Consider the following 12972-nt stretch of genomic DNA (forward strand, 5'->3'; position numbering starts at 1 on the left):
TCCCCTCAAAGTGCCATCTTTTAAATATCTTTGCCCAGTCAGTCCTTTTTCTTTTCCTTTCTTTTTCTCCCTTTTCTCCCTTCATTTTCAGTGTCTCTAATTAGAGAAAATGACTAGGAATCCAGTCGGCTCCTGTGCTTTAATACTTTCCTGTAGAAGGTGCTTGCCATGTTGGTTAGTTCCCCGTTGACTCTGCCAGTCAGACAAAATGTTGTCACAGAGGAGCATTCTATGTGAGCAGCAGTTCCATAGAGTCCAACAGTGATTCTACAGTAAAATGAGTTATAATCCCCGGTACACAGGCCATTGATGGGATTCACCAGTATAGGGCTGTCTGTTTCCCAAACATCTGTTGAAATCTTATTGATACTGCTAGTACACCTACGCTTAGTAGAAAGTTCTTTGGAAAAATAGCACAAATTATAATTAATTATATGCCAGGTTGCTTTGTTGTCACTTATAAAAATGCCCTCTAGAGAATAGTTTCGCTTGTTTCCAACACTAAAACTCTGATTCCTGTGATAAAATCAGATAATGATTTGTTTTCCTGCTTGGCAGGTGGGAGCCGGATGGATTGGTAAATGTAAGTAGTCTGTGTTGTAGGTTGATTTAGATTCTTTTTTTTAATAAAAACAAAATCTAATATAATTGCACGTTCTCTCTTCTACAATGACTGTTGATAAAGCTTTTTCTAGAGGGAGAATTTTGTTGGTCTCTAGTGGGCTGCATATTTTGAATAGATGAGGCAGATTTCAGTACACAAAATGAGCGCCATAATCCATGTGTGCCAGATTCTCATGTAGTAAAAATTGGCACTACTCCCTTGATTTGAGTGGAGCTGCATTGACTTACAGTAGCTGAAGAGGCTTAGTAATGTTAGCTACAAGAGCTAAAAAGTATGTGTGAACACAAGGGGTAGTCTTCATATATGTAGGAGGCACATGCTATTAATCTGTTTTTATGTGCATTCACCTTTAAGTGAATACACATAAAGGTGTTTATAATAAAGGTAAAGGCAACACCTGGGCCTCCATTCAACATGCAGTGGTTGATGAGCAAGAGGACAATTTACTTCAGTGTATAAACGTCTTTAACTTTCTTTTCCTCTAGTCATCTTATGCACGATTATTTTTTAAAAATGTGCAAAGATTCTCTAATGTGGCTGAATCAGCCACATTAGAGCTGGTTGAAAAATGAGATTCTCCTTTGAAAACTTTCCTGAAAAATTTGTCCCTGTTTTTAGCTGAAATACTTTGAATTTTTTTGAACAGCTCTGACCAGTATTCTAATGAGATGGACCCTAAGCCATTTTCTTTTCATTAGCAGCCTGTTATACTCATTGAACAGGATAAGGGACAAGGTAGAACCTTGAAGTGCCCTCCACACGGAGATGAAAGTAAGCTGGTACGGGATGCCGGTAAAAAATAAATAAAGGAGCAGTAGTATACTGGCAAATAGTGCAGCATACAGTACTGGCTTACTTTCACCTCTTTTGGCTGCATAACAAAAAGTTCAAACTCAAAGCTAGTAAAAGCTTGGAAAGGGAAAACTCACTGTCACATTTGTTTGTTGTTTCTCTCCCTTCTCCTCCTCCAGCCAGGCTGCCCACCTGGCTAGGCTCATCATTCCCGACCCTCCCATTCAGCAGGGGCTGCAGCGGCTTCCCTCTAGCTTGTAGCAGAGAGCGGGGGACTGGCTGAGGGGGGAGCCTCCCCAGGTAGCCTGCTGCCTGCATAAGAACAGTTTAAATTTAGCTGTTCGCTCTACGGTCTGAACCGTGGAATTTGGGGCTATTTCTGGCATCCTTGTTAATTTCACTCAGGGTTGTTGGTGGGAGTGAGGGAGGGTGTGTGTGTGAGATGAAGGCAGGGGCAGAATACAATAGGCATTTGACTGCACAGCTTAAATCCATAGCTTATAGAAACCAGTGGAAGGGTAAAACTCACTGTCACATCGGTTTCTCTCCCCGCCTCTCCCCCCCGCCCCACCACACTCAGCAGGGGCTGCAGCTGCTCTCCTCTAGCTTGTCGCAGGGAGCAGGGGGACTGACTGAGGGAGAAGCCTCCCCAGGTAGCCTGCTGTTTGCATAGGAACAGTTTAAACTTAGCTGTTCACTCTGTGGGATTCAGGGCTATTTCTGGCATCCTTGTTGATTTCACTCACAGTTGTTGTGGGGGCGGTGACGAAAGCCGGGCAGTTCTTTTCTGTCTCCTGGATGAGGCAAGATCCGTTGGGCAGCCTGGCTGGAGGAGGAGGAGGGAGGACAAGGAGAAAAATGTGATAGTGAGTTTTCAGTTTTTCAGGCTTATTCCAATAGTAAAGTTTTATTACAGAGAGTACTGGTAGTAATAGTAGCTTTTATTTTTTATATATAAGTCATGTAATGGGAGGGATCCATGAAGTAGGTAGGCGAGGTGGGTTGCTTGTGTTTGGACTGTAACGGTAAGAAATGTAACTTACTTCCACCCCTGGTCCCACCCCTTCCGTCTGAGGCCCCGCCCCTTCACGAGATAGTTCTTGAGGCAGTTAATTGTTCACCCAGAAGTACTCTTTGGTTCCTGTCAAAGAGAAAAGAATGGAGTCTTGCAATAGTCGCTCCGTCTAGTCCTTCAGCATCTGTAAACTTTTCAGTAACAAATCGTGGTAAATGGTAGCAGTGGCAGTTGATAGATCTCAGAATGTCAACATGGAAACTCGATCATTGTCCATCACCAAGAAAAGATAGTCAAATTTAGTGAGATCAGCTTCCTTGCCATTTCCAAGCTGAGATGGATTCGTAGTAGTCAAGGAAATTTATAGCATCCTGGTGCTCAGGGCTGGCGCTTCCATTAGGCGACCCTAGGTGGTTGCCTAGGGTGCCACGATTCAGGGAGCGGCATTTTGTGCGCTCCCCACGGGGCGCATGGGAGCTTCCGGTTCCGCTCCTGTCGTGCCGCTGAAGAAAGGACCTTCTGCCGATGTGCCGCAGAAAACAGTGGCAGGCAATTGAGCAGCTCAATGACTGCTGCTGTCGCCTGCAGCATTTCGGTGGAGGGTCCTTCTTCGGCGTCGCGATGGGAGCGGAACCGGAAGCTGCCACGCGCTCCATGGGGTGCGCACAAAATGCTGCCCCCCATATTCTGCCTAGGCTGCCAGAAACTCTGGCGCCGCTCCTGCCAGCACTGGCTTCATTTTAACCTTTTTCAAAATTTTCTCTAGAAAGGAAGATTGGAAACATGATGATTATTGGTAAGATTGTCTGTGCCAGAAAGTATCTCCTTGAGTCAGGATGCTAAAGATCACTTGCTTTGAGACACTGATCTCTGGCCCTCTCTGTCACTGGCATTCTCCATCAACATTGTTGTCCCCTCGTGATTCACCTACAGCTTCCCAAACCCTTTGATAGCCTCAGAGAGTACCAGTGGTCAAAATCCCATGAAAGCAGAACTTGAATAGACTCTCTTTAAATTGGTTTATGATACAGGTGTTCCTTGCCTAGTAAAAAGTAATGTTCAAAAATTGAAATCATATTTACAAACATTTCTGTCATGTTTTATTCGAATTTAAAATGTCATGGTGTGATTCTTTAAGTGTTAACTAATGGCAAAGACCATTTTAAATTCAACTACCTGGCACTTGTGAGTTAGATCAGAGAGGTTCTGACCTAGTTTTCTCTCTCCTTTGGGAGGGTTGGAATGAGTTTTAATTATCTCTCAGAAAGCACACTGAGAAATTGAAGGGTTCTGCAGTTTGTCTTGTTGACCACCACCTTGAACTCTGTGATCAATGTCTTCCATTTTTGCTGTTTAATTAGTGCGCTGGGAACGATCCCTGGGTTCCATTGTCAGGGAGAAGAATCATCCGATGACACCAGAGGCTGTGCAAGATAAATGGGAGAAGATCTGTGACTTTGATAATGCCAGCAAGCCCCGGACTATCCAAGGTAAAGGAGGTGTTTGGTATAATACAACAGTCTGGGGAAATGAAAGCTGTAAGAGGGAGTTTTATAGAAACATCAGGTTTTTATTTTATGCTTTTTAGAAGGGGGAAAAAAAAGTCCGCTGAATCAGGTGAACTTCCTCTTCAGCTGTGTCCCATAAATCATTACACACTTCTAGTAGAGTCGGGCCTTTTTAACGCTATTGCTGTGCCTTTGAATGTTTGTCCTGTTCCTCAGGGATTTCCTAGCTAAGGTGCTCAATTTTTCTATGAGTTCTGTGTTTTACAATCAGATTTAAGATAATTGTATACTTGGTTGTACACCAGTGCATGTAGGAGCAATGTGTTAATAAGGAATGTATTCCCTTCACTACTGGAATCTTGGGTGACTCTTGAAAGTTTAAGTAAGGAAAAGTTTTTGGGTTAGGGACCCTCTGGCATGACACTGGGGCTGCAATTTCCCCAGCCTCCTTATCCTTGATCACTTCTGTCAAAATTCTGCAACTGCACCTGTATTCCCGCTTTGTGGTTCACCAAGAGCATCCACTCTAGGCTCCCAACTCCTCTCTTGGACAGAGACCTGCATCTCTCTTCTCCCCTAATGGGCTTTTCTAGGCTGCGCAGTTCCCTGCACTGCACTTTATTTCCAGAAAGTCAGACTGCCTGAACAGGCCAGCGTCTGCATTTTGCCTTCTCTTCAGAGGCTATGAACGTCATTGCTGGCAGTTATAACTTACCAAGCAGCCCTTTATAAGCAAGCACATTTATTCTTAAGATGAAAACATTACAGAGAAAACATATTAAAAACAATAAAAGTTTCTCTGTTTGCTAACAGCTTATTAGAGGTCACCCATCGGTCTTTATGGGGCGTCCGTAGGCCAAAGTCCTTCCAAAATCCCAAGAAGGATTGGGCCCCCATTGGACAGCTGGTCCTGTCCGTTTGCTGGATCAGAAAGAAGGGCATGAATCAATTTAAACACAGTCCTTTCTTTGTCTGATGATCTCTCTAGAATCTAGAATTGAAGCTAGCATATGTGAGCCTCTAATGGTGGTGGTGGTTCTCTGGAGGTATTGCAAGCTGAGTGAATATGCCTAATAACTCCCCATTGTTCTTACTGAAGGAACTGTGGTCATCTTCCACCATGGAATTACATACAATCCCTAACCCACAATGATGCAGTAATATATCCTAAATACATTGCAGGAGATTGCTATATCTGTTGCAATTTCAGCTTCCCTTTGATGATCAGCCTGACTCCACAGCCTCTTGCTTCATCTCCCTTGCTTCCTGATTTGACCAGCAGCTCCAGACCCTATGTACCATGTTAGTCACTGTCTCAACCCTGGTCTTTATAAAGCTCTTCTCTATGATGACCACATTATCCTTCTCCAGTATTGCTCCCTGTCCCTCCTCCTCCTCCTCTTCCTCCTCCCTTTCTGGCAAAGAGCGTACTAATTTCTTCAGGTCCAGAATTGGCACTCTGCAGCAAGAGCTCTCGTCCCTCTGCCTAACCTTCATTCTACGTATTGCCTCTGCTATTTCACTCCAGTATCTTTCCTGCTGCCTACCTCTAATCAATCCCTCATTCTGTTCTACCTGCCCTTCCATCTTCTGACTTTTCTCTTCCCCCATACTCTCATCCTTCTCTCTGTCTTACTCTCTCTCTCTTGGATGGCTTTTTCTCTCATCCTACAAATGCCTATTATATATCTTTTTCAGAATGAAATTTCCTTTGACACCCGCCCCCCATCTGCCTATCCAACAATCATGTTCCTTCTTTCCATTACTTGTAAGTTTCCTAAGTGTGATATGTATATCTGTTGCTTTGTTTTCTTCTTCTCTTAGTATTGAATGTTGTTCTGACAGTGTGAATTTTGTTAAAGCCACCTTGGGCAGGGTTGGGTGCTTCATAATGGTCTTATGAACATCTAACTGAAATAAAATAACGCTATTATAGAGTGGCCCTGTGGCACGACAGGTGCATTTCCCTTCTTGTGTCCATGAAAGGAAAATAGTTTCTTAGTGTCTGGTATAAAGCTTATCTCTGGGCACAACACATTCATATACATCAGTGCAGTACTTCCCCCAAAACCTGTTAGGAAAACCATTTTCCCCAATAAACAAATGCGTATAGCAGGCTTTTCCCATTTCCCCCTCCAGAGAGAGATGAGCAAGTCATCGGCTCAAGAGTCATTAGCAGTGCTTTGTTCTAAGTTCCTTTGGCCCCTGATCTAGGGACCACTCTCCACCCTCAGGTAGGGAGGCTTGACTTCACTTTCTGCAATCCTTCACTCAGGTCTTTGCCCCAAGGACTCCCATGGCTGCTGTGTTCTACTCCTCAAGGCCTCACTTCCTGTCAGTCCTGTCTCTGTTTGGGTGATGCACCCTCCTACAGCAAACTTTTTACTTGTGGGCTTGGCTTCCTGTGTCAAACTGGATCTTCTGCTTTTCCAAACTCAGCTCGTTTCCGAACTTTCCTTCAAGCTCTTCACTAGCAGCTCACAGTTAACGCTCTCTTTCCAAACTCAGCTCTCTCCCAGCAACGCCTGTCAGCTCTTTTTTCTGCTGCTCTTTCCTCTGCATCTCAGGCAGCTCTCCTCTGCCCCTTTTCTGACTGACTCCATCTGTGCTCAAAGGCAGCTCTGAGTCCCAGTTCTCTCTCCCCTCTAGAGAGGTGGGCCAAGTGCCGACTTTAAGCCCCAGTCAGGAGTCAGCTGACTAGTCACTGGCCTCTTTCCTCTTAAATGACCCGTGTCACCCTGTGACAAAAACTCTGTTGGATCCCTAGCTTCTCCCCAACCACTCCAGTGAAATATTTCTTACTAATGGCTAATGACCTTCCCCTGTCCTTGTCCAAGAACTTTTTCTGTGCTCTCTTCCTGGAACTACTTTCAGCAGAGTCAGTCGCTGTTGACTGCTCTTGTTCTGTCCAATATACAAGCTCTCACCAATCGTTTTGTTCTTTTGCCCTATGCTAGCTCCAGAATCTGTGTCTTTCTTATAACTCCTACTGTAGAAGCCCACATTTATGCCTTGGTCATCTCTTGCCTCAGCTACTGCAGCAACTTACTGTCTGGCCTTGTCACAGCTTATCTCGGACACCACACTAGTCTATGTAACATTTTTCCCCAGCTGATCTCATGTCATTTTCTTCTTGGGATCACTTCTCTTACCTTCTTCAGAAATACAAAGCAGGCAGGAGCTATTGAGAGCCACGTGAGATTGTTTTTTTTGTTCAGTCCCAGCCCTGTCAAATCTCCCTCCTTGAGCTGGTAATACCTATATTTTAACATGCTTATACATTGATTTTATAACTTCTGCCACACTGCTTTTTATAACTTCCCTTCAGATTGGTACAGCTATTTATTTAGTACCCATCTTGTTCCCGTAATACAAGAACTAGGGGCCACCAATTGAAATTAATGAGTAGCAGGTTTAAAACAAATAAAAGGAAGTTCTTCACACAGTGCACAGTCAGCTTGTGGAACTCCTTGCCTGAGGAGGCTGTAAAGGCTAGAATAGAACAGTGTTTAAAAGAGAACTGGATAAATTAATGGCTGTTTGCCAGGATGGGTAAGGAATGATGTCTCTAGCCTCTGTTTTGTCAGAGAGTGGTGATGGACAGCAGGAGAGAGATCACTTACTCATTACCTGCTAGGTTCACTCCCCCTGGGGCATCTGGCATTGGCCATTGTCGGTAGACAGATACTGGGCTAGATGGACCTTTGGTCTGACCCAGTATGGCCATTCTTGTGTTCTTATGTACCATACATTTGCTCAGCACTATACAAAACACAGAAAATCACAACTTCTCCCCCCTAAGTAGCTTGCAGTCTAAACCAGACAGAATTTAATATTTTATATTTTATATTGATGGAAAAAAGTATTCACCCAAAGTACTATTGTTTAACACAAGTAAATTTATTAAACCTAGAAATTCCTGGATGAGCAGAAAACCATTTATTCATTGGTGTTCCAAAAAAGTTGTATGATCTTCAATTCTCCTGCAAATCAGCATAATGCATACAATATATTTTTTAAGGTATTTCACTTGGACAAATACGAAATAAGAGAAATGGATACAAAAAGCAGTATAATGTACCCTGTTGGTATTTAACTATATTGCATTTGCTAAAGTTGAAGATCTCAGTAAAATTTTTCTGTCACACCCCAATGCCATCTTCTGCTTTAGTGTGGTGTTATGAAAAGGACTGTTTTATGTAAAAAATTCAGTAGCATCAAGATAGAGGTGTAGCTGGTCTTTGAATGAGAGAACAAGCCCTTGTTTAATCTCTCATATCTGTGAGAATTAGCAAAAGAGTTAAAGAAAACTCTGAAGAAATTTGATAGATCAATAAATTTAATTTTTCAGTATGATACATTAGAAAGTTTTTCCCCAGTATTTTCCCAGAAAGTTTTTTTCCTAGTGTGAAAATCCCCTTTTTAGTGCCTAAAGGCATTCAACTGTTAAAGAAGCGAAACTAATTAGAATATTTGCATTAAAAAAGTGCCTTGTATAGCTGCAAGTTCAAGTGCTCCCAAAAGATTTCATTAAAAACTATTACCAATATAAATTTAAGTAATTGGATGCTGTGAAAAAGCAATTATGTACTAAAAATTATATGCAATTACAAAAAATACCAATTAGCTAAAACATTTACCTTTAATTTGCAAGACTGTCCCATAATCAGAGATGTGACGGTTGACTCAGCACAAAAATAATTGGGGAATTCTGAACGAGTGGTCTGACTTTAATTCCTTCTAGATTATAAGGGGTTGAAGTTTGTGCAACATGTCATTTGAAAGGTAACTTTCCTTACATTTGTAATAATCTTTAGGACTGGGTCTACAATTTTGGCATGAGTTAGCTGTGGTTTCTGTATAGCTATTACACACAAAAATGCTTTTTGTAGACTTCTTAGAACAACATTATTTTACAAATATAAACTCTTAGTGGAACTCATTAATTTTTAATATAAACAAATTAAATATTCAGTACCTATTACTTGGATAGTAATTCATTTAGACCCTAATCTAGCAAAACACTTAAGCATATGCTAAAGTTAAGCACGTTTCAGTGGTTTGCTGGATCAATGTCCTAGTGCATATGCACTGAATTCTGTGAATAACTGCGGGGAGTGTTATCTCAGATGAGCTTCACATACTAGAGATAATCTCATAAGGCAAAGCAAATCTGGGTTTTCTAAAATCATTCTAAGTAAAAAAAATTTCCCAATTTGCCTTCCACCATTCTGTAATGTGTTTAGAAAGGTTTTTTTTTTTCCAGTTTTAATTTGACTCAGAATACTTGATGGTTAAATCAAGTTACCGAAGGAAAGAGCAGTCTAGTTGTTTCTGGATGTGGTTATCTAGGTTTTGCTGTTTTTGTGTTTTTAAATTATTGGTAATGTTTTTAAACAGCCAGACCATTATCAGGGAGTGGCCAATCACTTTTGTCTATCTTACTAATTCTTTTTCCTCTACATGCTTTTTGTTGTTTGTTTGTGTTGCACTACTACTTAAAGGACCAAAGGGCTCAGTTGTGCTAGGCTCTGTAGAAACGTGATGGTCCTTGCCTCAAAGAATTTACAGTCTTGCTAGACAAAATAACAAGTGGGGAAGGAAATATAACATACAAGCAGAGTGAACAGCCTGATGATGTGCCAGCATGATATTCTTCTGTGTTTTTTCCCCCCTTTTTTGGATTTTTTGAATTAAATAATTGCTGAGACTTTTGATTTTATTTATTGAAATGTATTACGGGTCAGGGTAAGTGAGTGTAGGAAAGAATAGTCAGAGGAGGAAGGTGACATAGGAGAGGAGTGTAGAGGGCTGTTGAATGAGACCAAAGTGTGGAGCAAGGATTGACAACCTTTGGCACACGGCCCACCAGGATTCGGCCGATCGCTGCTCCCATTGACCGCGGTTCGCTGCTCCAGGCCAACGTGGGCGGCGAGAAGCAGTGGCCAGAATGTTATTCTTTGGCCTGGTGCGGCAAACCTCAGCCAGTGGAAGCAGTGATCAGCCAAACCTGAGGATGCGTCAGGTAAACAAACCAGCCCTGCCAGCCAGGTTGCTTATCCTGGCAGGCTGTGTGCCAAAGGTCGCCGATTCCTGGTGTAGAGATTGGGAGGGAGAAGGTGGGTTGTAACTGGAGCTGGCAGCTGATGAGCAGACAGGAAAGTATGTGATCAGCAAAAACCACAGAAAGCCATCTGATACTAGTAATGTCTGGCTTCCAATGGCCTCTGCTACTAATGCTGCCTTTGTTTGTTTGATCTTATCAGCTTGTGTTTCTCTGGCTCCATCCTGAAGATTTCTTTTCCCAACCCTACTAGAGGGTACGAGGGTGCCACATGGGCCCTTATGCTTCTGGAGAGGGTAGGGGGTCTACCTTGCATGGTTCTGGGTTTGGGGCTGCCTGGTCTTCCTTGGTGTACGGGACAAGGACCATGAGTTCTCCTCCTACCAGTTTAGATTTCAGATATCCTGTTTACTGGTTATTTATACACTGAACAGTATTTCCCCTTTTTAAAAAAGAAAAGAAAAAAGCCCTAAGTTTTGAATCAGATCATATACGCTAACTTACGTCCCATGTAACCTCAGTGAAGTTAAGTGCTCTGTTCTGCTGCATTAAAATCTCCTCCCACACCCAATTTATGAGGAACAAAAGGATGATGACATAATTTCAACATGAAAAATTTTGTTGCCATTCAGGCAACACACTCAAATTCCGGATTAATTTATGTCTTTGAGCTACTGCATGGGTAGAAATATTTTCCTTCTAAGGGTCATTACATGGCAATCTTTTTTTTTTTTTTTTTAACTTAAGTTTACAGCACCCAAAAGTAAGGTGGTGACCTCACAAGATAGCTAACTGGCACATGTCTGAGCCTCAAAGAGCTTTGTCTGCTTCCATGCATGGTACAACAAAGTGGGTAATCACACTCTGGGATGAGATTGTGAGAGGAAAGGCAGTAAGATTACAGAATTGGTCTGCAAAGGTGTGTCCACAGCACAGCTAAACACTTTTACAAAACACCTTTTGCTAAATACAAATGACTTTTTTTTTTTTTTTTTTTTTTTTTTATTAAGCATGTTAGTTAACTCTCAGCTTTGTGTATATGTGGCAGAACTGGGCTGATTATCCTGTGGCTTAGCACATGACCCTAGTGGCCTGTCCCCATTCTCTGGAGACACCAGATGGTGCAGGAGCTCCCAAGTTTCTGGATGGGGGTGGAGAGAGAGTTGGACGGGGCAGACATAAGGTTGCATGAGCAACTATAAATCTGGCATCTTCTAACTTTCAAGAGCTTGACTTTGCAACCTAAATAATATGCTTTAAACCTTATATGTATATGTGTGTGTGTATACACACACAAAATTAATTTATGGAGTGCCAGCCATATGCTAAGAATACAGCTAGAAACAAACAGTTATTCTTCTGAAGTAAGAATTAATTATTGTATAATACAAAGTAGTTTACCTTGAAATATGTGTTAATTTTAATGTTTTTGATGTAGTAATGTCTTTTTCAATTTGACAATCTGTTAATTCACATGATAACAACATTCACAAGACACTTAAATATAAAATATCAGACATTTAATGTAATCTAATTTCCTCAGAGTCTTGGTTGGATGCATTGAAAATGTAACCTTGCATAACAGGAATGAGTCATGTCTAGTCAATTGCTAAAATATCACTGTAAATCTAATGCTGTAGGTGGGACTGCTGTTTCCTATGCCAGGCAGCAGCAGGTCAGTGGAGGTTAAAGTGAATTAATGTGTTGAGACACAGCAGTTACACACTGCTTTAGCTGTACTTTCAGAAAATGGGAAGAATATTGGCCAGTTGTGGGGTTCTTCACTGTATAAGTTTAGTGAGCAAACTGTTCATAACATTGAAATTGATCCTTTCTTTAATATAGTGTTCTTTTAAAAACAAAGCAAAAGCACCCTCCATTCTCACATCTGATTGCAGTGATATTTGTGGCTTACTTAAAGCCTTTCAGACATCTGAAGAGTGTCTTTTAAAAGTGATCTTGTTTTTAAAGAGTCATGAAAAACATACTAAAAATATATATATATTAACTTATACTTGGTACTGTGCAATAAATATCTCAAGAAGTTCAGTGCCAGACTAACAGGCATATCTCACGCTCTAGATGTCTTCACTGTGAATTTAAAGAACAGTTAATCAAATTACAAACCCTGCAACCCCCTACAAAAGTCCTCCCACAAAAGTCAACCTCCATCAAGCCCTCTTTCTCTCCCCTCACCCCCAAAAGCTTGAATACATAAATGTGCCTTGCAATGTGCTCTGAAGATGAACAAATCTGATTGGAGAGTACCCAATAGAGGATGTAGTTCCAAAGCTGAGGGCCCCTAACTGAGAATGCTCTACCAATTGCCCTTTCAAAGTGGATCCAGGTCAGATGCTGCTGCTGACCACAACCGTGGTAGTAATGCATGGAAAGACACAAGTATCTCAAATAGGCTGATCCCAGGCTATTTAGAATCGTAGAAGTGTAGGACTGGAAGGTATCACAGTAGGTCATCTAATCCAGATCCCTGCACTCAAGGCAGGACTAAGTAATAACTAGACCATTCCTGACAGGTGTTTGTCTAACCTGTTCGTAAAAACCTCCACAACCTCCCTAGGCAATTTGTTTCAGTGTTTAGCTACCCTGACAGTTAAGAGGTTTTTCCCTAATGACCAACCTAAACCTACCTTGCTGCAATTTAGGCCCATTGCTTCTCGTCCTGTCCTTGGAGGTTTCAAAGAACAATATTTCACACTTCTTATAAGAACCTTTTATGTACTGGTAAACTGTTATCATGGGCACCCTCAGTTTTCTCTTCTCTAGACAAAACAAACCCAGTTTTTTCAATCTTCTCTCATAGGTCATGTTTTCTAGACTGTTAATCATGTTTGTTGCTTCCTTTGGACTTTCTCCAATTTGTCCACATCTTTCCTGAAATGTGGCGCCCAGAACTGGATGCATAATCAGTTGAGTGGAAGAATTACTTCTTGTGTGTTGCTTACAACAT

At 41.7% G+C, this 12972-nt stretch overlaps 1 protein-coding gene across 2 annotated transcripts in view; it reads left to right on the top strand.

Annotated features, from left to right (window-relative positions):
- The window catches only part of HSD17B4 (hydroxysteroid 17-beta dehydrogenase 4), a 106837-nt gene that overhangs the window by 25678 nt on the left and 68187 nt on the right, over positions 1–12972 (top strand). For both annotated transcript variants that reach the window (XM_032799676.2, XM_075067170.1), the window contains 2 exons: positions 559–583; positions 3794–3922. In XM_032799676.2, the coding sequence (XP_032655567.1) occupies positions 559–583; positions 3794–3922 (154 nt within the window). The remainder of the gene's footprint in view (positions 1–558; positions 584–3793; positions 3923–12972) is intronic.

The sequence above is a fragment of the Chelonoidis abingdonii genome, chromosome 6, assembly GCF_003597395.2.
Source record: "Chelonoidis abingdonii isolate Lonesome George chromosome 6, CheloAbing_2.0, whole genome shotgun sequence".
Taxonomy (NCBI): Eukaryota; Metazoa; Chordata; order Testudines; family Testudinidae; genus Chelonoidis; species Chelonoidis abingdonii.